At 36.2% G+C, this 26,823-nt stretch overlaps 1 protein-coding gene across 1 annotated transcript in view; it reads left to right on the top strand.

Moving 5' to 3' along the window:
* The window catches only part of POLQ (DNA polymerase theta), a 124,703-nt gene that overhangs the window by 83,545 nt on the left and 14,335 nt on the right, over positions 1-26,823 (top strand). Inside the window, exons 20-27 of the mRNA XM_021692492.1 lie at positions 1,981-2,174; positions 6,342-6,479; positions 7,690-7,864; positions 10,292-10,418; positions 11,025-11,146; positions 18,913-19,097; positions 21,518-21,629; positions 25,466-25,590. Coding sequence (XP_021548167.1) covers positions 1,981-2,174; positions 6,342-6,479; positions 7,690-7,864; positions 10,292-10,418; positions 11,025-11,146; positions 18,913-19,097; positions 21,518-21,629; positions 25,466-25,590 — 1,178 coding nt within the window. The remainder of the gene's footprint in view (positions 1-1,980; positions 2,175-6,341; positions 6,480-7,689; positions 7,865-10,291; positions 10,419-11,024; positions 11,147-18,912; positions 19,098-21,517; positions 21,630-25,465; positions 25,591-26,823) is intronic.

Below are 26,823 nucleotides of genomic sequence, written 5' to 3'. Positions count from 1 at the left end.
ATGATTTAGATGTGTGTTATAAACAAAGCATAGCTTATTCATTTATTTTTCAAACTTAGCAATTTTTTTTTACAATTTTACCAATTTATTGTGATTATTGATATATTTGTATTTTTTCCTACTGTTTTACTTTCTTTTTTAAATTTTTTATTGTTATGTTAATCACCATATATTACATCATTAGTTTTTGATGTAGTGTTCCATGATTCATTGTTTGTGTATAACACCCAGTGCTCCATGCAGAACATGCCCTCTTTAATACCCATCACCAGGCTAACCCATCCTCCCACCTGCCTCCCCTCTAGAACGCTCAGTTTGTTTTTCAGAGTCCATCGTCTCTCATGGTTTGTCAGTTTTACTTTGTTTCTATTCATCTTTTTTATTTTGTAAATAGTTTACTCATAACTGTGCTCTGTATTCTGTTCTAATGAATCTATATCTGCGATTCTTATGGGTCTAAATCTGCCATTTGTTGTTTCTGCTGTATATTACTTGTATTTCTTTGCTATCTTGTATGTTTCATATTCTTTGTGAGTTCATGTAGGATTTGATCAGTGGAGCCCTGCAGGCCTAACTTGGGGAAAGCCTTCCTCAAGAAAGGTTTTGCTCCTTACCATAGTACACCACATCCAAGGACCACACTAACCTCCCTTGAGTGTTGGTTCAGAACAGAAGTCTGAGAATTAGCTTCTCCTCCTGTTGCTATTCTGAAGTTCTATATCCCCTCAACCTTTTGGCTGTAGGATTTCATTCCTATGACAGTACTGCTCCTTCCTACTGCCTATGGATACAGGCTTGCTCCCTGTCACTCTGACTTTGTGCTGCTTTACTGTTCTTGTTCTGACCCTAGTTCCTGATTTCTCTGGTTCCACATCCCATGAATTTCTGCTCTGGGTCCAGGTCTTTAAAGCCAGGCTCTGACTGTCTGTTAATTCCTCCTATTAGAGGCCAGTAGCCCTCACTTGTTTATTTGCTTTTGGTGGGGGTTGTGGGTGTCCCTGGACATTTCTCCTGCTGGTTGAGACCAGCAATGCCTCAAAGAATGTATGTGTGTGGAGCTGGGGAGGGCAGGCCAGGGTTGCTCAGAGTCCTTGTGATCCATAGTACTGGAAGCTGAAGTCTTTGGTATGGATCTTTTCTTAATGATTTAGGATAGATTTCCCAAAGTGCATTCTATGGACATGTACTTTTCAGGATGTTAATAAGTGTTACATAAAATAAATGGTTTTGTGGTCAAATAATTTCAGATTTTCAGTTAAATAGTCATCGTTGCTTCAGGTCTTCTCAGAGCCTTTACTAAATTAACAGGCATCATGAATATCCAAAAGCAGTATGTAAACACTGGAACTCACAATGCACAGTGTCTCTCAGCTCCACCCTTTTCATAGAGTATCTTTGAGACTAATATTTCAATGACTGTACTGGAAAAACTGATATAGAATGACTACTCTGTTGAGAAGTGTCAGCAGATAGAAAAATACTCTGATTCTTACTTCAGGAATCTTTTTCTTTATTCTTTGGTAAGAGCACTGGAAAATAAGAAACCTCCATTTTTAGTTCTTTGTGCAAGCATGCATATCATGGAACCAGGCATATTGGAAATAATTTCAGGAGATTAACTCATTATAGTCAGTTTAGCAAATAAGATTGGCTCTCTTGCTCTTGCCAAGAGTAGAAGCTGAAACATTATCTTGGGAGAAATGCAGCCTCTTGTAATCCAGACTATTCACAAGATTGCCAGTTTTTCTGCTCTCGATGTAGACAAGGGTAGTAGTCTAGTGCTGAAGTAGAAAAGTAGGAAGTACTTTTATGCCTTTCCTTGTTGGCCTGAGAGTGCTGCTCAGGAGACTGGATCTTGAAGAATAGCTTGGATAGCATCTCTGAATTTGCTTAGAAAAATTCCATGTGTGTTTAGGTGATGATGCTAATCTAGTCACTTAACTGGTGAATTAATGTTTTAGTTTTCTTTTTTTCTTCCAGATGTTTTCTGTAAAGTGGAAATGCCCTCTCAGTATTGCTTGGCCTTGCTAGAGCTAAATGGAATTGGCTTTAGTACTGCAGAATGTGAAAGTCAGAAACACATAATGCAAGCCAAGCTGGATGCAATCGAGACCCAGGCCTATCAACTGGCAGGACACAGTTTTTCCTTCACCAGTTCAGATGACATCGCTGAGGTTGTATCATGGGAATGGGGAATTTTAGAGTTAAAAATTATTTTTGTGTGTGTGTATGTGTGTGTATTTCCTAAATGTGTTTGCCTAACCACCAAAGATCAGTTAAAAAAATTTTAGTTATCAGAGTACTTTGGAGATAGAGTATTCTAGCTTCTAATTTATAAGTTATATCTGTGTTTATGAAATAGGAAGGTGGTAAAGAAGCCTCCTAGAATGTATGCTCCATGAGATTTGCCTAGGACAGTGGAGGTACTCAGTGAATGTTTGTTAAACAAAAGATCCATAGTGGTTGTTATATAACAGTGTAGTTGTTTCTCCATGAAGTTAGTAATTTCATGAACTCTCACCCCTTCCTTACCCCAAAATCCTTTTTTGGAAAATAAAATTAGATATTTTTCTCAGTTGTTAATGAAAAAGGAATTTTTGGGATTGTTTGCTTTTTTAAACCTAAATAAGATTTTTATAAACTTAACATAAATTTGGACACACTTTACTCTTATTTTTATTTTCAAATGTTGGCATTCTATTCTTTCCTCTCCCCACACTCCACAAAGGGTGGTTGGGTTGTTGTAGAAGGGTTACAGATACAGGGTGGGTACTTATACTTGATAACATTGAAGTTCAGGTGTCTTGTAGATGCAGTTCAGTAATGTAGCATGTTGTGAAGGTCATAGGCTTTCAAGCCAGACTTCCTGGGTTTGAATCCTATCTCCTCCACTTATTAACCCTGTAACCTTGGGGCAATACATCAACTCTTTGTATCTCAATTTCTACATCAGTAAAGTGGGTTATGATAGAAATACCTCATAGAGTTGTTGTGAGGAATAAATGATGAATGTAAAACACTTAGAATAGTGCCCATCTCATAGTAAAAGCTCAATAAAGGTTACATATACTCATAAAAAATGCCCCTTTTTTAAGCCACAGGGTTATATGTTTTAAAAATATGAGGGGCGCCTGGGTGGCTCAGTTGGTTAAGCGACTGCCTTCGGCTCAGGTCGTGATCCTGGAGTCCCGGGATCGAGTCCCACATCGGGCTCCCTGCTCGGCGGGGGGTCTGCTTCTCCCTCTGACCCTCTTCCCTCTTGTGCTCTCTGTCTCTCATCCTCTCTCTCTCAAATAAATAAATAAAATCTTTAAAAAAAAATGAGGAATTTTGTTTCTCCAAATCACAGGGTACATGTGTATTGAATTCAGTAGTGCCATTTTTTTGTTTTGTTTTGTTTTGTTTAATATTTTCCTTTGAGTTCTTTAGCTCCGAACTCCCCAACCAATACCCAACTGACTGCACATAAAATTACAGAGGGACCTTATGAAAAACAGAGCATCCCTGGATTTCAGCACAAGTAGGCTTGGGGCATAGGCAGGAATCCATGCCCTAGTGATTCAGATACTAAGGCCATAGGCCTAGACCAAATTCTAGGCCAGAATAAAAGGCCTTTGATGTTAATGGCTTGTTCTTAGGTCTTCATTTTAAAATGGAAGTTATATTTAAGGTAATCTAACAGTTTCACACATTGACTAGTTAATCCTTGGTGATTTTAAGTGGAATCTTTGAACTGGGCAGGATATTACTAGTCATCTAGAGCTGCGCCATCCAATACAGGAGCCACTAGCCACTTGTGGCTATTTAAATTTAAATTAACTGGGACACCTGGGTGGCGGTTAAGCCTCTGCCTCTGATTCAGGTCATGATCCCAGAGTCCTGGGATTGAGCCTGCATCAGGCTCCTAGCTCAGCAGGGAGTCTGCTTTTCCCTCTGTCTCTGCTGCTCGCCCTGCTTGTGCTGTCTCTGACAAAATAAATAAATAAAATCTTTAAAAAATAAATAAATTTAACTTAATTAAAATTAATTAAAATATATCAATTCAGTTCCTTAGTTGTGTTAGCCACATTTTAAATGTTCAATAGCCACATGTGGTAAGTGGCTACCATAAAGGGGAGTGCAAATATAGAACACTTTCATTATTGCAAAAAGTTCTTTTGGATGGCACTGGGCTAGAGTGGGGATCAGCAAACTATAGCTTGTGGGCCAGATCTGGCCTGCCACCTGTTTTTGTAAATTAATTTCATTGGAGCATAGCCACACCTGTTCACTTACTTATTGTCTGTGGCTCTTTTTGGTCTATAATGGCACAGTTGAGAAGTTGTGACAGACAGTAAAACCTGCAAAGCTGAAAATATCTGTTATCTGGCCCTTTTTGGGAAAAGTTTGCTGATCCCTGGTCTAGAGGGAAGCATGAATTAGAGAAAAAAAAAAGGACTTTGAGTTAGAGGACTATGGGTTCTAATTCTTAATTTTTCTACGTTATGGCCATGTAACTTTAAGCAAGTTTCTCCAACTGGTGTAAACTTTTCAGAAGTGTCACAGAATTGTACATATGACATGAGATGACATATGTTAAAGCGCCCAGCATGTGACGGCTGACACACAGTAAGTGCTCAATATTTATTGAGGAGGGCAAGAGGCACTTGCCCTCATCCAGTTCAACCCCCTCATTTCACAGATGTATTCATTTAAACCTGGAGAGGTAATTTATATGAAGTTTTCACAATTAATTCTGAAGTTTTCACCAAAAACAGAAATCTAAGATAAAGAGGTTATAAATATGTAACTTGAGATCTTTGAGTTGTCCTAATTATGATAGGTCTCTCTTCCTGGGATTGTTGATTTATTATTACTTTAAAAATAATGTTTCATTTTCCTATTCAGTTATTTGATTTTTTCCTATCCTGCCATTCATATGTCTGTATGAATATATCTGTACTAGAGTTACCTGATAAAATACAGGACATTCAGCTAAATTTGAATTTCAGATAAACAATGAACAATATTTTAATATAAGTATGCCCTGTGCAGTTCAAATTTAACTAAGCAGCTTATAATTTTATTTATTATATATGATAATCCTGATCCCTACACATGCAACCCTATATAACAAAATTCTTGGGAAAAATCGTTACTGGGCGCCTGGGTGGCTCAGTTGGTTAGGTGACTGCCTTCGGCTCAGGTCATGGTCCTGGAGTCCCGGGATCGAGTCCCGCATCGGGCTCCCTGCTCGGCAGGGAGTCTGCTTCTCCCTCTGACCCTCCCCTCTCTCCTGCTCTCTCTCTCTCTCATTCTCTGTCTCAAATAAATAAATAAAATCTTTAAAAAAAAAAAAAATCGTTACTAACATCCACAGCAAGCCTCAGTATCTTTCATACCTAAGACTCCAGTTATTCCCACTATGTAAAATTAGAACCAGATCTTTGTTTCTATCATCACTGCTATTCTACAAAAGCACAGGCATATCTTTCCTTCTACCCCTTGCCCAACTTGTGGCCAATAAAGATTCTTAATATAATGCAAATGATCTTAATTTTTAGGATTATTAGTGGGAAAATAATCCAAAGTTCACTAAAGCCCACTCAATGTATACGAATGAATGAATGGAGGTAGTAAATAGTATTCTGAATTGCCTGAGTTTTTAAACCTATAAATTGAGCTGGTGTATAGGTTAGGTATACATAGGCTATTCCTTCTGTCCCAGAACGTGGATTCCTGTCCTGTGTAGGCTTAATTTCTTCAGTAGGTACTTATTAGCTACTCTAGCTGTTATTATTGATTGCTACATTGGGTTGGCCATATTTTTCTGACTTTTTGTGTCCAGGTTCTCACAGGGCCTAGCCTTATGGTGGTGGAAGTAGATGGCTTTTTGGATCCCTTTCTACCTCAGTGTTCTTTGATTTTTGTGATCATATAATAGCCACAAAGGCTCCCGTGTTGACCCTTGCTGAGACTTAAATGATTGAGCAGCCATGTTGATTACCATATCAAGGGGTATTTAGGAGAGTTCACAGTCCTCAGAGCAACCTAAAATCTCAATGTCAATAGCTTATTTATCACTTGTTCAGCACACAGAGTATACATTCCTGTGTTCTTGACTGTTAAAAAGCCTATTATTGGAATTAATCTTATAGTGCCTAAATTAGGGTATAGATAGCCTACTTGACATGCAAATTTTCATTGTCATTATTTATTAAATGTGATAGTTCAATATGTTATAAAAAATTCTGCCAACCCATGTTGAATTGTGTGGATTTTCTCAAATAACTTAAAAATGTTTTGTGAATGACAATGCTTGTGATTTGATTCTTGACTAAAGAAGCATTAATTTATTGCAGGTTTTATTTTTGGAATTGAAGTTACCACCAAATGGAGAAATAAAAAACCAAAGCAGCAAGAAAACTTTGGGTTCTACCAGAAGAGGGAATGACAATGGACGCAAGCTAAAGCTGGGAAAACAGTACAGCACTAGTAAGGTACTCTTTGGGACAGTTACAGGGCAGAATTTGAATTACTTTTAGCATTTTGGTGTCTTGAAAGAATGCTGATGAAGTCAAGATCCAGCATAGCCCACCATTTGAATGTGTCCAGATAAAAACAAATCGGTTTGTGGTTCGGCTCCCTGCCAAAACTGCAGAGACATTCCATCATGGAAAATCTGGACCAAAATCTAATCTAGCAGTTGTGTCCTTCCTATTATTAAAACAGTATAATGGTTTATGAACTCGGACCTATAGACATTATTTAATTACTGACATCCGCTACTCTTGGATTTCAAGTATAATATAATTTGTATAGTATAGGAGCATGGATAAAGGTGTGGAAGAATTAAAAAAGGAAAAAACCCAGCCATTACAAAAAAAACATTTTTTTCAATTATAGAGCAAAATAGTAAGTTCTCCATGAGTTTAAGAATCTAATCTACTAATTTCAAAGTAAAATTGCAAATTACAATCCATGGGAACTGTATGCTTGGGAGAGAAGAGAGAAAAGGCTTATTGTTACATTTTTACTGAATGAATTTTCAGTGGAATAATAAGGGTAGAAAATACCACCATAATAGCCATGGAAAGAGAATCCAAGTTGCCATTCTGTAGAATTTTGACCCTACTATCATTAACTATGACTTACCTGCTCTAGGGAAGTTTCCACAGTTTCATTCTGTAACAAAACTTTTTGTTTTATCTCACTGGCCCTCTAACTTCACAAGTTCCTATTTTTTAGCAGTTTACCAAAACTCTGTAGCATGGAAAGTTCAAAGTTTTAAAGATTAATGTCTTCTGCATTTCTTGATATGGAAATGATTAAAGTATTAGGGCAAAAGGAAAAAAAACATGAGAAACTTATAATCACATGAGAATAGAGGAGGAAATTATAGACAAAGGAAAGACATGATACAGATTCTTGGGTGGGGTGAGGGAAGGCAGTTATAGTACCTTGCTAAATTGACACTGATTTGTTTTAAGGTAGATCTAAATTGATATTACTCAGCATTAACATGTTTGCATTTTACCATCTATAGTTATCATAGTTTTATCATTATGGTGATTGCCAAAAACCCAAACAGTAATTTTGAGTTGTAGATACAGGAGTTATCAAATTTAATCTTGAGATTATATTATTTACCTAAAAGAGAGCCTAGTTTGCTATGGAATCTGATCTTACTTCATTATATTTCTTTGGCAGGATGTTTTAAATAAATTAAGGGCATTGCATCCTTTACCAGGCTTGATATTAGAGTGGAGAAGAATCACTAATGCTATTACCAAAGTGGTCTTTCCTCTGCAGCGGGAAAAGCGTCTGAATCCTTTTCTTGGAATGGAAAGAATCTATCCTGTATCACAATCACACACTGCTACAGGTAACGAGAAATCTTAAATATGGATAATATCCAATTTTGAAAGAAAACTTTTCATATATAATATTTGCTCAAGATGACCAAGGAATTCAAGTGTTAATCATTGGATTCTGTGAAGTTTCATAAGCATTTATGAAACACATACTACATCCAAAATATAGATGGATACTAGTTACAGAGATGAGATTTAGATTTAGAGTTCCAGCTTTCAAGTACTATATAGAGTAACTGGAATGTCTGAGACTGTACTTTAGATTAATATTTGAATCAGTCATTTTATCTAATTTCAGTCCTAGCCCTCTCCCAAACCTCTTAAGATTCTCCCCAAGATGAATCTAGGTAATGCTGGGGGGCATCTGCATAATAGATGAGTGTCTTATTTTACTTAACCAGAAAAGAGCTGTAGAGTCCTTTGGGTGTCTTGTAGCAATTTTGGGATAGGTATGAGTAATCTAGAAAGGAAAAAATCGTTCTTGTGCTAGGCAGTGCAAAACTAAATATCTGCGAAATGCAATGTGCATTGGAAGAAAGGGCAGCATTAAATCTCATCGGGGAGACAGTTTAGGTTGGTGGTAAAGAATGTGGGCTTTGCTATCTGACTTTTACGGGTTTAAATCTTTATTCAAGGTAGCTTTGTGCCTGAGTGTCCTCATGTGTAAAACACAGTAATAATAGTCTTACTTCACCAGGGCATGCTGAGGATTAAATAGGCTAATACATTTAAAGTGTTTAGAATAGTGCAGGGCACTTTGTGTGAGCTCCTTACTGGCTGTTGCTGTTTTTACAGACGGAGGCACCAGGATGAGCTGCTTTTTTTCTGTGCACGTTTATTCCCTGTTCTAAACAAATTCTTTTCCTTCTTCCATATTTAGCTAACCTCTTAGTTCACCCTAGCCATTTCTTGCCCTGTTGGTGTTTAAATTTCATTTTGAGACATATGCTAATGATGTAAACTTACATAAAATAAATCCTTGTTGGTGAAAAACCAAAATCAGCCTAGAGTTTCTAAAGGTGTTGCATTTATCTGTTGCTTATAAAATAGAAAGTAATCAATTCCTTTTTTGTCGATTGGTTTTCACCATACTATGCCTATATTTAAAGAATATTTTAGAAATACAAACTTACCTAAGCATAGCAAAGCCATTTCATTATTAGAATTCACCTCCATGAAGCTACATTCATGTTTTATAATCTATTTTTGCCATCTTGTTTGTCTGCCAGTGTTAGCCTCATTAATTCAAACAATAGACCTGAATATTAAATATTATTATCGAAAAGAAGATAGTATGCTGAGGCAGCAAGAGACTTGGACTCCTTCTGCTGTTGGCTAGTTTTTTAACATTGAGCAGGCCATTTAATGGTAATAAGTATATTAATGGTAATGGTAATAAGTATATTGATATCTGCCATTCATTGAGCACTAATTTTTCTTAAAAACTAAATAACAAGGACATATATCAGGGGTTTGTTCAGAAAAAGAATATCTGAAGTACTTAAAATGTCTGACTCATCAAAAGAAGACGAAATTATATATACTAGCTGGTAGAGAGCCCATTACAATGAAAAGTACATTATAAAACAAGATTTTATAAAACTATATATGTATATATGTACATATATGTATATATGTAAAAACTGCAATAACAACATCAATGACCCAGACTTTTTTTGAATAATGCTTATGTGTTTCAGAAAAATTCAACCAATAAGTAAACAAATAAACTGCAAAATATTTGGGGGAAATAAAGGTTATAAGCATTAAATAGCTTTCTCTTTCCTAGAAAGTTCATTAACATCCTGATTCTAGTCTCCAGCTTTGTCGGTGCTACCATTGGTTCTCTTGATGAGTGAGGATGGTGATGCAGAAAAGCAGCCAGGTGATGTCTAGTGAGTGATGTTCCAGTCACCACGTCTCACTACTCCATCTCCTACAGATTAGCTGGCTCCTTGGGCCCCGGTTGTCCCTTTTCAGCAGTCAGTTGCTCTTCTGCTTCAGATCCTCTCTCTGTGTCTTGTGCATTCCTGGGTTTGAAGGTTTTGACAGTCATTTCTCCTAGGATCCATTTGATTAGTCTTTACTCATTAATACCACTGCTAACATTCATATAGTGCTGATATCTGGTATTCATTTTAGCACAGGACGAGTTCAGCTTTTCAAATTACTTCTTACCATGGGCTTGTTTTCTAGAGAGCTAGGTTAATGTAAAACATTCTATTGCAGTTGACTCATATATTCACTTACATTAGGATTGGTCTTGTACTTATTTTATCATTGTTAGATGCATGAACATAATGAAAAATATTTAAATATAAATTTAGTTTAGCAATAGTAGAAAATGCATAATTCAGAAATGCAATTACTGTGAAAATAAATGTCAGATCCCCCCCCTAACCTCCTCAATTTTCTGTCTTCATTCTGTTTGATTTTAGGACGAATAACCTTTACAGAACCAAATATTCAGAATGTGCCAAGAGATTTTGAGATCAAAATGCCAACACTAGTAGGGGAGAGCCCACCTTCCCAAGCCCTAGGCAAACGCCTACTTCCCATGAGCAGGTAGAGGCTATTTCTCTGTATTTGTGTTAATATACTTTTATGAGTATGAATGGCTCAAAACCAGCCTATTGGATAAAGTAATGAAGTTAGTTTCATTTTCTGTTCTGGGCATACACGCTATCCATTTAAAATCCTGAGTCTGTCTATAAAGAAGCTTGTTGATGGTGAAAGACTGAAAACCTGGGCCACTAATTAAATCAATCAGCACGATGTGCTTTTCGAACTCAAATGCTAAAAGGAAGAGTTTAACTATGTCAGGAACATCTCCCCCCTTCTGTCTTCCCCAAATACACATAATGGGAAGAAAAAGCATAGATAATTTATATTAGATATGGTCAAAAAGATTTGTTGATTTGAGCTAAATGTCTGTAATTGTTTCAGAAGCAGTTTGTGGCAGAAGCTGTTACAGAAATGCCTTACTTCGTGTTTAATTGAATGTTTGCTAAAAAAGAAAATCTAGTATCTTTGTTAAGTTTTAGAGTGAGTTTCAAATGAAAAGGTTCTTAAGTTTCCTAGATGGAACTATTGACTTTACTGAAAAATGAGACCTTTTTCATATATTTGAGACTGTTTCATGTCCAGCTGCTGATGTTGTTTGCCTGACAGAGGAAGAGGTAAGAAGAGCTGTGGCCTGAACCCTGGACACCAAGCACAGATGGAGGAGAGAGCCTCAGACAGAGGAATGCCATTTTCAGTCAGCATGCGACATGCCTTTGTGCCTTTCCCAGGTAAGGTGGCTGATGGTTTTTGAGCTTCTCATTGCTGTGGGAATGGTTTTCAAAGCACTGGTAAAGCCTGCATTATGAATAAGACTCAGAAGTATGCATTGGTCCCTCCATCTTTCCTCTCTTCGGTGTGGGCTGTTTTTCCCCTTTATGTTGCCAGGTTGTCAGTCATCATTGTCTTCATGATCTGCTCTGTGGAAAACTCTGTGGTGTATGCTATTCAGCAGCAGTCTGCTGAAATCATGTTTTGTCTCCCTGACTTGCTTTGCTCTTTTGCTTCTCTCTTCCCCACACCGCTATTTCCTATTGCAGGGGTAACCCCCAAGGCGGCCCTCCTCCTGCCTGACCTCTTCTTAGTACTCTGGTCACAGGCCTTTCATGAAAGGTTGAACACTATAAGCTCTAGTCATGAGACATTTGGAAGTCAGAATCTAACTTCCAAATCATCCCTGCTATATGTATACACATTTGCTCCTTTATCTTCTGCCCCCTTGGCAGGTCTGGCTGAGTGCAGTTAACCATCTGAATTGATTTTAATTCTGTCAGAAAATATTCTAAGGGGGACTTTAGGTCTATGTGACAGTGTCACCTGGTTGGTAATTTTCCATTTTGCTTTTTAAGTGTGAACTATCAGCACTATATCATTGTAACCATTTTTAAGTGTTCAGTTTTCTGGTATTAAGTACCCATCATGGTAGATTGTACAACCATCACCACCATCCATCCCCAGAACTTCTTCATCTTCCACAACTGAAACTCTCTATCTATTGAACAGTAACTCTCCCCCCGTCAGTCCCCAGTCCCTGGCAGCCACCATTCCACTTTCTGTCTCTGTGAATTTGACTACTTGACGTATCTCACATAAGTGGATTATACAGTATTTGTCTTTCTGTGTCTGGCTTATTTCACTTAGCATCATGTCTTCAGGTTTCATCCATGTTGTAGTATATGTCAGAATTTCCATTCTTTTTAAGGCTGAATATTATATGTATATACTTTATTTTGTTTATCTGTTCATCCATCAATTTATTCTTACCTAACAATAAAATTGTGTTTAACATGACAATATTTTATACTGCTTTTGTTTATTTTTTTAAATTTCATTGAAATTAAACATATATGGATTAAATCTGAAAATTTCTGTCACTTAAATGTCGTGTTTAGTCCATTTACATCTAAAGTATTTATTGGCATACGGTTGGTTTAACTCTACTGTCTTGTTATTTGTGTTTTATTTATTCTATCTGTTCTTTATTTTTTAAAGCTTTAAATGACTATTTTTTATTTTTTATTTCCTCTATTGTCTATTAACTATATTTTAGAGTGTACAATATGTATATATGTATCCCATCACAGACTATCTTCAAATAATCTTACACCACTTCATCTGTAAAGTTTTTTTCCATTTTACCTCTTTTATAATAGATTTCATTTCTATGATTTATAAACTCTACCATATAGTTATTATTTTTGCTTTAAACAGTCTATTATCTTTCAAAGAAATCAAGAAATAAAAAAGTGTCTTTTCTACCTGTCCACTTTTTACCATTTCTGGCACTTTTCATTTCTTGGAGTTATTCGAGGAATCTTGAAGGAAGTACTTCAAGGTTTGAAGAGTTTAAGTGTGAACTATCTCTGTTCACACTTAAGGTTCCTTTAAGGTTTCTTGTAATGCAGTTCTACTGACAGTGATTTAGCCCAGCATTCCCATGTCTCTAGATTTCTTTATTTTATCCTCACTTTTGAAAGATCATTTTATGTGACATAGATTTCTAGGTTTACAGTCCTTCTCTTTCAACACTAACAATGAATCTTTGAACACTACATCAAAAACTAATGATGTACTGTATGGTGATTAACATAACATAATAAAAAAATAAATATCTCCATTAGCTTCTGGTTTGTATTATTTCTGATGAGAAGTACACCATCATTTTTCTTGCTCCTCCTGTAAGCATAATGTAACTAACTTTTCCCTGGATGCTTTTTAACTTTTGTTATTCAGTTTTAGCAATTTGATTTGGTTGAGAGTCTTTGGGTAGTTTTTCATGCTTTGCTTCTGAGACTTTTGATTTTGTGGAATATCCTGAGTTGGTTTAGTTTTTTTTTCTTAAATCTATGTGCTTATGTTTTTTAGTAACATTTCAACCATTGAAACATTTTCAACCATTATTTCTTGTAATATTTTTTAAAATATTTATTTTAGAGAGAGAGAGAAAGAGCGCGCATGTGCAAGTGTGGGGGAGGGGAGTGGCAGAGGGAGAGGATCTTCAAGCAGACTCCCCTGCGGAGGGCAGAGCCTCACACAGGACTTGATCCCATGACCGATGAGATCATGACTGGAGCTGAAACCAAGAGTCAGACGCTTAAACGACTGAGCCACCCAGATGTCCCACTTGTAATATTTTTTGTTCATTTCTCTCTCCTCCCTCCTTTCTTCCTATTGCTCCAAATATACATATGTAAAACCACTTGATACTGCCCCACAGGTCACTGAAACTTTTTTCTTTTTTATTCCCCCTCCCTGTTTGTTTTTATTCTGTGCTACAATATATATTTTCTATTGACTGCTTAATGTTCTTGGATTTCTCTTCTGCAGTGTCTAATTGCTGTCACATCCTTCTAGTGAATTTTATATTTCAAATATTGTATTTTTAGCTCTAGAATTTTCATTTGATTTTTTTCGTCTAGTTTTTATTACCTTATTGCAATTCACTACTTATTACATCATTATATGCATGTTTCTTTAAATTCCTGAACATTATCTATGGTAGCTATTTAAAATTCCATCATCTCTAATTTTGGGGTCATTTTTCTATTGACTAAATATTCTCCTGGTCAGAGTTACATTTTCCTGGTTCTTCATATGTGTAGTATTTTTTTTTATTGTGTGCTGGACATTATGGTTGCTACATTATTGACTCTTGGGATTTTGTAGTCTTCATTAATAACATTTTCTTCTGGCAGACAATTGATTTACTTTCACATTCAGTTGATCATTTTGTGACTTTTATTTTATTTTATTTTTTATTTTTTTAAAAGATTTTATTTATTTATTTATTTGAGAGAGAGAGAATGAGAGAGAACACATGAGAGGGGATAGGGTCAGAGGGCAAAGCAGACTCCCTGCCGAGCAGGGAGCCCAATGCGGGACTCGATCCAGGGACTCCAGGATCATGACCTGAGCCGAAGGCAGTCGCTTAACCAACTGAGCCACCCAGGCGCCCCATTTTGTGACTTTTAAAGCTTTGTTAGCAAATGTTTAGAGTGGCCTTTATTCTAGGGCTAGATTAGCCCTGATTGTAAGGTGTGGCTTTGCTGGGGTCTCCACTTGGTGCTCAAGGTATTAACAGGGTTTGTCCACTCCATCTGCTCACGGCTCGAACATCTCTCAACATTCAAGAGGTTGTTGTTCAAGTAGTTGTTCTGCTGACAGCTGTGCGATGGTGGCTGTTTCTTTGGTAATAGTTATTTCTTTAGTATTGATTCTTTGCTTGGTTCCCTGAACTTTCTTGCTCCGTTAGTATTGGATCAAAAATCCAAAGGGATTGCTGTGGATATTTGTGGTGCTCCTTTTATCTGCAGCTCCTTTTTTCTCCAAATTTCCACAAATTCTAGAGCCTCCTCAATAGGCACAAACTAGTCTCTGCTTCCTCAGCTCAGATCATAGTGCTTGTTTCATTTCTCCTTCCCTGCAATGCATTCTGGTAAATTCCTCCTTTCAGAAGCCTGAGACAGTTGCATGGCTCACCTCATCGCCTCTCTCCTCCCGGCTTCTTAGAGATTGTAGTCCTGCACTGTCTGTTCTGACATCTGAAAACACTTATTTCATGTATTCTGCCAGTTTTTTCTTATTTATGGCAAGAAGGCCACAAAAGTTCTGGTCATTTGTTTTAAATTATTATATATATATATTTTTAATTAATTTATTTTTTTATTGCTATGTTAATCACTATATATTACATCATTAGTTTTTGATGTAGGGTTCCATGATTCATTGTTTGCATATAACATCCAGTGCTCCATTCAATACGTGCCCTCTTTAATACCTATCACCAGGCTAACCAATCCCCCCACCCCCCTCCCCTCTAGAACCCTCAGTTTGTTTCTCAGAGTCCATAGTCTCTCATGGTTTGTCTCCCCCTCCGATTCCCCCCCTTCATTTTTACCTTCCTGCTATCTTCTTTTTGTTTGTTTGTTTAACAAATAATGTATTATTTGTTTCAGAGGTACAGGTCTGTGATTCATCAGTCTTACACAATTCACAGCACTCACCATAGCACATACCCTCCCCAATGTCTGTCACCCAGCCACCCCATCCCTCCCACCCCCACCACTCCAGCAACCCTCAGTTTGTTTCCTGAGATTAAGAATTCCTCATATCAGTGAGATCATATGATACATGTCTTTCTCTGATTGACTTATTTCGCTTAGCATAATACCCTCTAGTTCCATCCACATTGTTGCAAATGGCAAGATTTCGTTTTGTTGTTTTTTTTATGGCTGCATAATATTCCATTGTATATATACCACATCTTCTTTATCCATTCATCTGTTGATGGACATCTTGGCTCTTTCCATAGTTTGGCTATTGTGGACATTGCTGCTATAAACATTGGGGTTCACGTACCCCTTCGGATCACTACATTTGTATCTTTGGGGTAAATACCCAGTAGTGCAATTGCTGGGTTGTCTGGTAGCTCTATTTTCAACTTTTTGAAGAACCTCCATACTGTTTTCCAGAGTGGCTGCACCAGCTTGCGTTCCCACCAACAGTGTAGGAGTATTCCCCTTTCTCCGCATCCTCACCAACATCTGTCGTTTCCTGACTTGTTAATTTTAGCCATTCTGACTGGTGTGAGGTAATATCTCATTGACGTTTTGATTTGGATTTCCCTGATGCCAAGCAATGTTGAGCACTTTTTCATGTGTCTGTTGGCCATTTGGATGTCTTCTTTGGAAAAATGTCTGTTCATGTCTTCTGCCCATTTCTTGATTAGATCATTTGTTCTTTCAGTGTTGAGTTTGATAAGTTCTTTATAGATTTTGGATACTAACCCTTTATCTGATATGTCATTTGCATATATCTTCTCCCATTCTGTCAGTTGTCTTTTGGTTTTGTTGACTATTTCCTTTGCTGTGCAAAAGCTTTTTATCTTGATGAAGTCCCAATAGTTCATTTTTGCCCTTGCTTCCCTTGCCTTTGGCAATGTTTCTAGGTAGAAGTTGCTGTGGCTGAGGTTGAAGAGGTTGTTGCCTGTGTTCTCCTCTAGGATTTTGATGGACTCCTCTCTCACATTTAGGTCTTTCATCCATTTTGAGTCTATTTTTGTGTGTGGTGTAAGGAAAGGGTCCAGTTTCATTCTTCTGCATGTGGCTGTCCAATTTTCCCAACACCATTTGTTGAAGAGACTGTCTTTTTTCCACTGGACATTCTTTCCTGCTTTGTCAAAGATGAGTTGACCATAGAGTTGAGGGTCCATCTCTGGGCTCTCTATTCTGTTCCATTGATCTGTGTGTCTGTTTTTGTGCCAGTACCATAGTGTCTTGATGATGACAGCTTTGTAATAGAGCTTGAAGTCCAGAATTGTGATGCCACCAGCTTTGCTTTTCTTTTTCAACATTCCTCTGGCTATACAGAGTCTTTTCTGGTTCCATACAAATTTTAGGATTATTTGTTCCATTTCTTTGAAAAAAGTGGATGGTATTTTGATAGGGATTGCTTTAAATGTGTAGATTGCTCTAGGTAGCATTGACATCTTCACAATATTTGTTCTTTCAATCCATGAGCATGGAACGTTTTTCCATTTCTTTGTGTCTTCCTCAATTTCTTTCATGAGTATTTTATAGTTTTCTGAGTACAGATCCTTTGCCTCTTTGGTTAGATTTATTCCTAGGTATCTTATGGTTTTGGGTGCAATTGTACATGGGATCAACTCCTTAATTGCTCTTTCTTCTGTCTTGTTGGTGTATAGAAATGCCACTGATTTGTGTGCATTGATTTTATATCCTGCCACTTTACTGAATTCCTGTGTGAATTCTGGCAGTTTTGAGATGGAGTCTTTTGGGTTTTCCACATAAAGTATCATATCATCTGCAAAGAATAAATTATTATATATTTTATTTTTGAATTGTTTATCCATTCACATAGTTGGGAAATCAAAATATATAAAAGGTATTGAGAAGTTTTGCTTCCTTTCCTGTCCTAGCTATCCTATTGTCTACAGCTCCTCTAGATGACCTCCTATATGAGTTTCTTATATATCCTTGTAGTATTCTTTATGCAGATGTAAGAAAATATGAGTATGTAATATTTTCTTTCCCTGTTCTTACACAAACATACAGATTCCATATGCACTGTTGTGTGCCTTTTTTCATTTAATGTTTTTATACTGCAGAGTTGTGATTATCAGTAAATAAATTTGAACGTAAACCAGTTTAATCTCTGTGCAGGTTGTCTGTGTAACAAACTGTGGGTTTGCTGAATCACAGAATAAACCTGATCAATTTTGATAGATATTGTTGAATTGCAGTGTAATGGGGGACAGTAACCATTTAGTCCCCAATAATGGTATGTGTTTCTTTCTCAGCCTTGCCACAGAATGTGCTGTCCAATTTCTGGATTTTTGCAATTTAAGTAGAGAAAAATTGTTTCTTGCTGTAGTTTTAATTTGAATTTCTTTTATTGTGAATGAAGGTGAGCATTCTTTAGTATGTTTAAGGTTCTTTTGATGGTGTCTGTGAACTGCTTGTTTATATTTTGTCTTGTTCTTGATTTGTAGCACTTTTTTTTTTTTATAATATGGCAATGAGTCCATGGTGGCATCAGTTGCAAATATTTTCCCTCCTTTTTTTTTAGCCATGATCTTTTAAATTTTGTTTTCCCATTATGTAATCCAGTCATTTCTATTACATAGGTAAACTCTCCTAATCCTGTAACTCTTCTCCACATATCAACCCCTTGATTGTTTCCATTGAATGTTTTTGTTGTCAAAGCAGAGCACATGTTTCTCTCCAGCCCACTTAAAATGTGCACACATTGCAAAACTGCTTCATTCATTCATTCATTCATTTATTCAACAACAATTTAAGGGGCTATGAAGTACCAGTACTGTGTAAGGATTTCTGAGAATGCAAAGGAAAATTAAGTATCCCATCCCTAATGGCTCTGTGCTATGTGGGAGAGGCATGAAAGAACCATTTTAGATTATGTGTCAGGTGCTGTAGAAACACTGAGGAAAGCACTACCACAGTGGTTTAAGGGGCAGAGGTCGGGGTGGCTTTACACATATTACATATACTTGAAAGCTAAACAAAAAAAACCAAAATGGTCTAAGTTATAGAACTGAATTGCATCACATTAAGAGCAAGATCTTAACTTTTGGGTACATAACCTTATAGGTCTTTTAATTTAATTTTATTATTATTATGTTCATTTAGCCAACATATAGCACATGATTAGTTTTTTATGTAGTGTTCAACGATTCATTAGTTGCATATAACGCCCAGCGCTCATTACAACATGTGCCCTCCTTAATACCCGTTGCCCGGTTACCCTATCCCCCCAAGCTCCCTCCCTTCTGTAACCCTCAGTTTGTTTCCAGAGTCTCTCCTGGTTTGTGTCCCTCTCTGATTTCTTCCCATTCAGTTTTTCCTCCCTTCCCCTAATCTTACGGTTCTGTTAGATCTAAATTTCTGTCATCCTGCTCAATTATATAAACCCTGGACTTATCTTTGTACCAGCTTTTCTAAAATCATTTCTATTTCAGGTGGTTTAATATTAGCTGCTGATTACTCTCAACTTGAACTGAGGATCTTGGCTCATTTATCCCACGATCGTCGCCTCATTCAAGTATTAAACACTGGAGCTGATGTTTTCAGGAGTATTGCAGCTGAGTGGAAGATGATTGAGCCAGAGTCTGTTGGGGATGATCTGAGGCAACAAGCAAAGCAGGTGATCTTAGTGAACATGCTTAAAATATATGAGAATTTTAATGATTAGGGTTCTAGAGGGGAGGGGGTGGGGGGATGGGTTAGCCTGGTGATGGGTATTAAAGAGGGCACGTACTGAATGGAGCACTGGGTGTTATACACAAACAATGAATCATGGAACACTACATCAAAAACTAATGATGTAATGTATGGTAGTTTAACATAAAAAAATAAAAAAATTTAAAAATTGCCTTGATCATTTTCAGTTGAGGAATGATTTCTCCATCTGTGGATCTTTCAAACCACATTCACCTGAGCCTGTCTCATGGCATTCATTATACTTTCCTTCATGGAGTCAGTAGAAAGAATCGATAGACGTAGTCTGAGAGGCTCCTTCATGTGAGGAAAGCCATCTACATTAATGGTAGATATTGTGGTGCTGCTAGTTGTTATTTATGTGTATGTGTGTGTATTTTAAAAATGTCTAGTCTGTAAACATATTTTCATCTTTTTATTTTTACAGGTGTTCTCTAAATATTTATTGAAAAAAACTGAGCTGTGGATTATAATAAACTGATAGCTTTTTCATTTTTTGAGGTCATTGGTTAGCTAATCCACATATGAAACTTTATATTGTCCTTGGACTTTTCAAGTGGGTCCGTATTAGTTCCTACTCCTGTATGACTGTCATGCACAGAGAAAGTGAAAGGCCACATTTCCACCATTTCCTGGCCTCCATTGACACTGGTACTTTTTTTCACCACTTGGCCTATGGGAAATCTGATGCCATTTTTGAGAGAGTAGGCTTGCTGGCTGAGGCAAAGGAACATCATTCCCACCTTTAAGATCCTGCTGTGTTAGTTTTGCATTTATACTTCTAGTTACTCATGGCTGGAATTCTTGACTGGTTCGTTAGGCATGAAACCCTTCCTCTCACCATTGCCTCTTTAGCACCAGCACTTGGTTCTTCCACTCTTTAGAAAACCAGCTTTGCTCTCTCTGTTTAATAATCTCTGGGTCCTGCATTCAGCAAGAATTGAACCCTGGGTAAAATAGGTAATGTTCAAATATTTAATCTTCATAATAAACCCATGAAATAGGTATTTTATATTCCTATATACTCCATTTTATATAGGAGTAAACTGACGCACCAAAAGCTAGTAATTTGCTTAAGGTCATACAGCTATAAGTGGTGGAGCCAGGATGAGCTCAGAATGCCAGAACTTAGACATTCTGACTTTATAACCTAAACACTCATCCACTGATGATATCTGCCTCTAGTTCATAAGTTCTTGCATGATTTAATAGTGTTTATGCTATACTAAATCACCATGCTCTGAACTGTCTGCTCCTTGGGTCTGGCTGAGATCTCAGCCAGTGTTATCTACTACCCAAGTTTAAAAAAAAGAGAAAGTAGGAGTCACAGTAAAATAAAATGTAGAAATACCAAAAAGGAAAAGATAAAAGGAGGGAAAAAAATCTTTCTCAATGTATTAAAAAAGACAGGGAAAGGATAAAAACTTCTAGCTGTTTTTATCACATTAAAAGTAGCTTGAAACTCTGATAATCATTTTTTGCAAGTTATCTTTTAAAATTATATTTAATGATATTTATATGTGCTTGCTTTATGTCAGACAGTTTCCTGAACACTTAGAAGAAATAACTTGGTAATCTTCACAATTCCATGATGCAGGTATTACTATCCTCATTTTATGGATGCAGAAATTGAGGTACAAGACTTTAGGTAGCTTCTGCAAGATAATCCTGGATAAATGCTGGAACTAGGATTTAAACCCAGGCAATACTTATTATTAAATTACAGTTTCCTACTGACCTATTTAGACCATTTCCCTCCACTACTCCCAAAATTTCCTCAGGAATTTGTTTAACCCAATTGAATTCTGCAATTGTGGGATATCAGGTGGTGGTGAGGTGGAAAGCATATTTATTTCCAAAGAAGTATTCCCTGTTATCCAACCACGAAGCCTCCTCTTCCTGCTCTATCCTATGCAAGAGCCAGGAGAGGAATGTTTGTAATGCTTCTCTTTCCTGACTCCTGGGCACTTTTCTAAGCAGGAGTTAATGTGGTAGGAGTAGAAAGCTGCTCTGAAGACTACTGGATACATGACAAAGAGTCAGAAATAAATCTTCCCTTTTAAATCGCTAGGATTAGTTTCTTAGAACACACACATTCACATTTCTTCATGTTCTTCCCCTTCCTCCCCCAGCCCCAAAGTATTGTTAAAAGGCAGAAAAGAGAAAAGATGTTCACTGGATATCAGGTTCTATGAATCTAACCTACCAAAAGCAGATCTAATCATTTCTTTGACACACTATGAAATAAAAAATTTACCAAATTTCAATCTCCATCAGCTTTTTATATTTACAGTTTATGTAGTTATGACCTTTAATTTACCTACTGAGTTGATGACTCCTTTTCAGATTTGCTATGGAATCATTTATGGAATGGGTGCTAAATCATTGGGAGAGCAGATGGGCATTAAAGAAAATGATGCTGCTTGCTACATTGATTCCTTCAAATCCAGATATACAGGTAAAGAAACCTTAAATATTAATTATCTTCTAGATACCATTCAATTATCTTGCCATATTAATTGAAAAAAATAGTGTTACAAAATTTTCTGTTAACATTTCTATTACTCGGAAGTTTTCACCAGGTATTGTTAATTAAATAACATCAACCTTATAATTATTTACTAAGATGGTCTTTTTTCATAAAAATAGAAACAGAAATGGAATAACAAAATCCAATTGATGTATATGCTACTTTGTCATTGTGAACATACCATAAAATCTTGGAATTGTGCTATGCTTTAGGTTTAGATAGCTTTAATTTGAAACAGTAAACCATTGATTAAATGTACCAGAAACTATGAAAGAACAAGAGCAGTTTGAGTATTATTATTTTAAATTATCTTTTCCTTTGGCAATTTATTCAGGTACAATTTACATACAGTAAAATTTACCCTTTATAGATGTATATTTGTATAAGTTTTGACAAATGCATGGAGTCATATAACCTACACCACAACCAAGATATGGAATCATTAACATATGATCCCAGAAAGTTATTTTATACCCTTTGTAATCAGCCCTGACCTCAGTCCCCAAAAAAGAAAACTTTATTCACACATGACATGATCTTATACATAGAAAATCATATGAATTCTACAAAAACAACTATTAGAACAAATGACTAAATTTAGAAGTGTCCGACTATACAAGCTTTTTTTTTTTTTTAAGATTTTATTTATTTATTAGAGAGAGAGCATGAGCGGGATGGGGGTGCAGAGGAAGAGGGAAAAACAGACTTCCTACTGAGTGTGGAGCCTGATGTGAGGCTGGATCCCGGGACCCGGGGATCATGACCTGATCCAAAGTCAGCTGCTTTAGCCCACTGAGGCACCCAGGCACCCCACCCCCCATACAAGGTTAATTTGTAAAAATCAGTTGAGTTTTTGTATACCAGTAATTAGTGAATGGAGTAAAAATAAAACCATTATGATAACATCACAATACATGAAATACATGGGATAAATTCAACAGCATATGCAAGACTTTACTGAAAACTCTAAAATAATCCTGAGAGAAGTTGAAGAATACTTAGATAAATGTGACGTTTACCATGTTAATTTATTAGAAAGCACAATATTATTATGATGGCAGTTTTCTTTAAATTGTTCTATAGATTCAGTTTAATTCCAGTCAAAATTTCATTAGACTTTTGTGTAGAATTTGACAAGCTGATTCTAAATTTATATGGAAATTCAAAGGGCCTAGAATAACTAGGAAAATTTTGGGGGTGGGGGAAGTACAGTGTTGAGTACTAACACTCCCTGGGTTCAAAACTTAGTATAAAACTATAATAATCAAGATAGGCATAAGGGTAGACATGGAAAACAATGGGTCACAATAAAGGGTTCAGAAATAGACCTATACATATATGGTGAATTGATTTTCAACAGTTACCATTTAATTCAATGGAGGAAAGATGGTCTTGTCAACAATTGGTTCTAGAACAACTGGATACCAGTGTGGGAAAAAAATGAACTTCAACAATTATCCAATACTATATTCAAAAGTTAGCTTGATATGGAGCATAGACTTAGAAGTAAAAACTAAAACTATAAATCTTCCAGAAGAAAATAGGGGAAAAATACTTTGTGACATTGAGGTAGGCAAAGATTTCTTAGGTGATAATTACACTGAATTAAACATAAAAGATAAACATTGATAAAAGACACCATTAAGAAAATCTAAGGCAAGCCACAAAAGAGAAGATATTTGCAGTTCTTATTGTCTAATGAACTTGCATCCAGAATATATAAAAAAAACTCTTATAACCCAATGCTGAGAAGGCAAACAATCTAATAAAATAAAGGTCAAAAGATTTGAACAGACACTTCACAAAAGAAGATATATGAATGGCCACATCAAATGTTATCATGATTAGTCATCAGGGAAAAGCAAATTAAAACCACAAAGAGATACCATTACAAAAACGCTAGAATGGCTAAAATAAAAAAACATTGTATGTCTTTTACATTGCTGGTAGAGTTGTAAAATGGTGCAACCACTTTGGAAAACACTATGACTCTTTCATATAGAGTGAAACACACAGTTAATTATGTGATCCTCCAATTTTACTCTTGGGTATCCGTCCAAGAAAAATGAAAACATATCCAAAGAAAGACTTGTATGTGAATGGGATAGCAGTTTTATTCCTGACAACCAAATGTCTATGAGCAGGATCATGGGTAAACAAATTTTGGTATATCTCTGCAATGGAATACTACTTAGCAAAAGAAAGCAAGCTCAAATGAGAACATACAGTATAATTCAATTTTTATGAATTTTAAGAACATGAAAAACCAAGATACAGTGTCATAAAGCAGATCAGTGAGAGTTTGAGGCTGATAATGGGGAGCTGACTGTAAAGGTGATAAAAAATGTTTCATATCTTGTAGTGTACATTTGTTAAAATGCATCTAACTGTTCACCTAAAGTGGGTTCCGTCTACTGTATGTAAACTATACCTCAGGATTGATTTTTTTTTTTTAAGTTTTTATGTGAATTCCAGTTACTTAACAGATAGTGTAGTATTAGTTTCAGGTGTACAATACAGTGATTCAACACTACCATACATTACCTGGTGCTCATCACAGTGTCCTCTTTAACCCCCTCACCTGTCTCACCTATCCCCCACTCACCTCCCCTCTGGTAACCATCAGTTTGTTCTCTATAGTTGAGAGTCTGTTTCCTGGTTTGCCCCCCCTCCCCCACTTGCTCTTTCCTTTGTTTGTTTGCATTTTTAAAGGTGTTCTTTCAACCTCTGAATATTTGAGGGCCTCTGACAGGAGTCAGGTAAGAGAATTTGTAGAGATGTGGCCTCTTCAATTTCATCCTTTTCTTTGCTCTTCGCTCAACAATATCACAGTAATTCTTAAACAGAAAAAGGTGAGAGCCTTAATTGCTTTCTGAAATTCTTATGCTGGTGGTTGAATATCACCAAGAGCTTCAGTTGGTGAAGTTTTCTCCCTTTCCTTTCATCCACAGTCTCCTCAAATGTCTCTCCTGTGCCAGCCACACAACGGAAATCCTCAAATGAGGGGTTTTAGTTAGGAGATGTTAGTGTTTATTATTTAGGATGAGAAAGCAGAGATTGCACATATGAATAAAGATAGATCAGCACAGTCTCTATACTTGATTGTGTTTTAAATACCATAGAGAAGACCTCTCTAACTCAGAGACAGGAATAAGCAGTGAAGACATTGACCTGCCTAGAACAACAGACTCACCCTGAAGATCTATAGGACATAATAATGAACCTATATTGCAAAGTATGCATGCTGGTATAGGGAATATGAATGTGTTTGAATAGTATACTATACTTAGTCTTTTTAAATTTTAAAAAGTGAGTTGTATATATTCCTAATGAAGTATTTATTATTCATGTATTAATTTCAACTAGGTCCTATTTAGATTATAGCTTAGATGCTAACAAGGAGCTGTTAGAATATTTTAAGCCTGGAAGTGATAACACCAAGTAAAAGAAGATTAACACAATCAAAGAGCAGAAGAAGCCTGTGAAAAGTAACATGGAATTGCCTTAAGATCCTAGGTTTTAGTGCCTCTCTTGTTCTGGACTTTAGTTTCATATTTTTTGTTGGTGATAGATTATGTCATTTCTAAAGTCCCTTTTGTTTCTGAGTCTACAAAAAGTGAATGAAACTTTATATGCAAAGTTTTGATGATGTGATATAGTGTGAAGAATCATGGTAGGGTGTTGGTATATTTCATTATGTGGAAGCTAGTGAATGAGCTTAGGAATGGACTTTGGTTGTAAATATTTTTGTATTTTCTTTGTAGGGATTAATCATTTCATGAGAGAGACAGTGAAGAATTGTAAAAGAGACGGGTTTGTTCAGACCATTTTGGGAAGGCGTAGATATTTACCAGGAATCAACGACAACAACCCTTATCATAAAGCTCATGTATGTTGAAATGTCTGGATTTTTAACTTAATATTTTAATGACATATACTTTTTCCACAAAGACTAAACATTACTAACTTTCCTTTTAGGGATCAGTAGCCTATTAATTGGATATTCTGTTTCACTAAGGACTTTGAAGTAATGGCACATGCCTGTATTTGCTGAACACAGTCCTTAGGAGACTAATGTAAATATGGGTTCACTTAATAATAGTTCAAATACTTTAAAGATGTTCTATTTCAGTAAACCAGTTACTTGTTAGTTTTGCTAATAATTTATAAATTTAATTCTTACATTGGGTAATTGTTCTTTGTTTCAGATATCATATACCAGTTTGTCATATCACACCAAATTACCAATGTTTTCAGAGATTAGCCAGTCATCAAATGTGGTTCATTCATTTTTGGTTCATTCTACTGGTTTATTTGTTTTAAAAGCACTGGCTCAAGAGAGGTTATTAGGATATCCAAAATATTGAAAAAGGCTATTTTTAACACCATTTTAAGTATTTGTTGATAGTGCTCAAATTATGATTAAAACTCTGAAATCATTGGGATCCACAAAAGTATTCTATGCATCTGAACATTTAAATTTCTATTATAGTCCACATCTTCCTATTTTAACTGCTTGTATTTTATCTTCTCCCATACTTTTGCATGTCAGTGCTCACTACACATGGTATGTATTGAAAATACCCAGTCCCATACTGCTAAACTTCTGTCTGGAGCTAGAAACCTTCAGAGCACTAATGCTCTTAGGGACCATGGAGGAATAGTTGGATTTTTGTTATTTCTTCACTCTGTAGCCTCCCATATATACAGATATCAAGTATTTATCAGGCTTTTACCATATCTTTAAATGAGTTGTCACTTAGGGGTAGATAATTTTCTACTGGTTAGATGGAGTCAGCTAGTGGAAGGCTTTTAATGGCAGGCTTAAAAATTTAGACTTGATGTAACAGGAGTTATATTTCTTGCGATTTACATTATGAAAAATGGCAGATAGAGTTATTATAAATGAACCATGTAAGTTTTTGAAAATTAATTAATTTTGCACCTAAAGATGTGAGAGTAAGACTTTTCATGCCAAATCCTTAGGAGGCAAAGTTCTGATTCATTATACTTTTGCTGAGAAAAAAAGAAAATTCCAACCCTCTGAATTATGAATAAACATAGGCAGATTTAATTTTTGGGTTGGGTTTGGTTTGGTTTGACTTTTTGTTTAAACCTTTAT

The sequence above is a fragment of the Neomonachus schauinslandi genome, chromosome 1 (assembly GCF_002201575.2).
Source record: "Neomonachus schauinslandi chromosome 1, ASM220157v2, whole genome shotgun sequence".
Lineage (NCBI taxonomy): Eukaryota > Metazoa > Chordata > Mammalia > Carnivora > Phocidae > Neomonachus > Neomonachus schauinslandi.
Note: the sequence above shows the minus strand (reverse complement) of the source record. Positions and strands in the feature narration are given on the sequence as shown.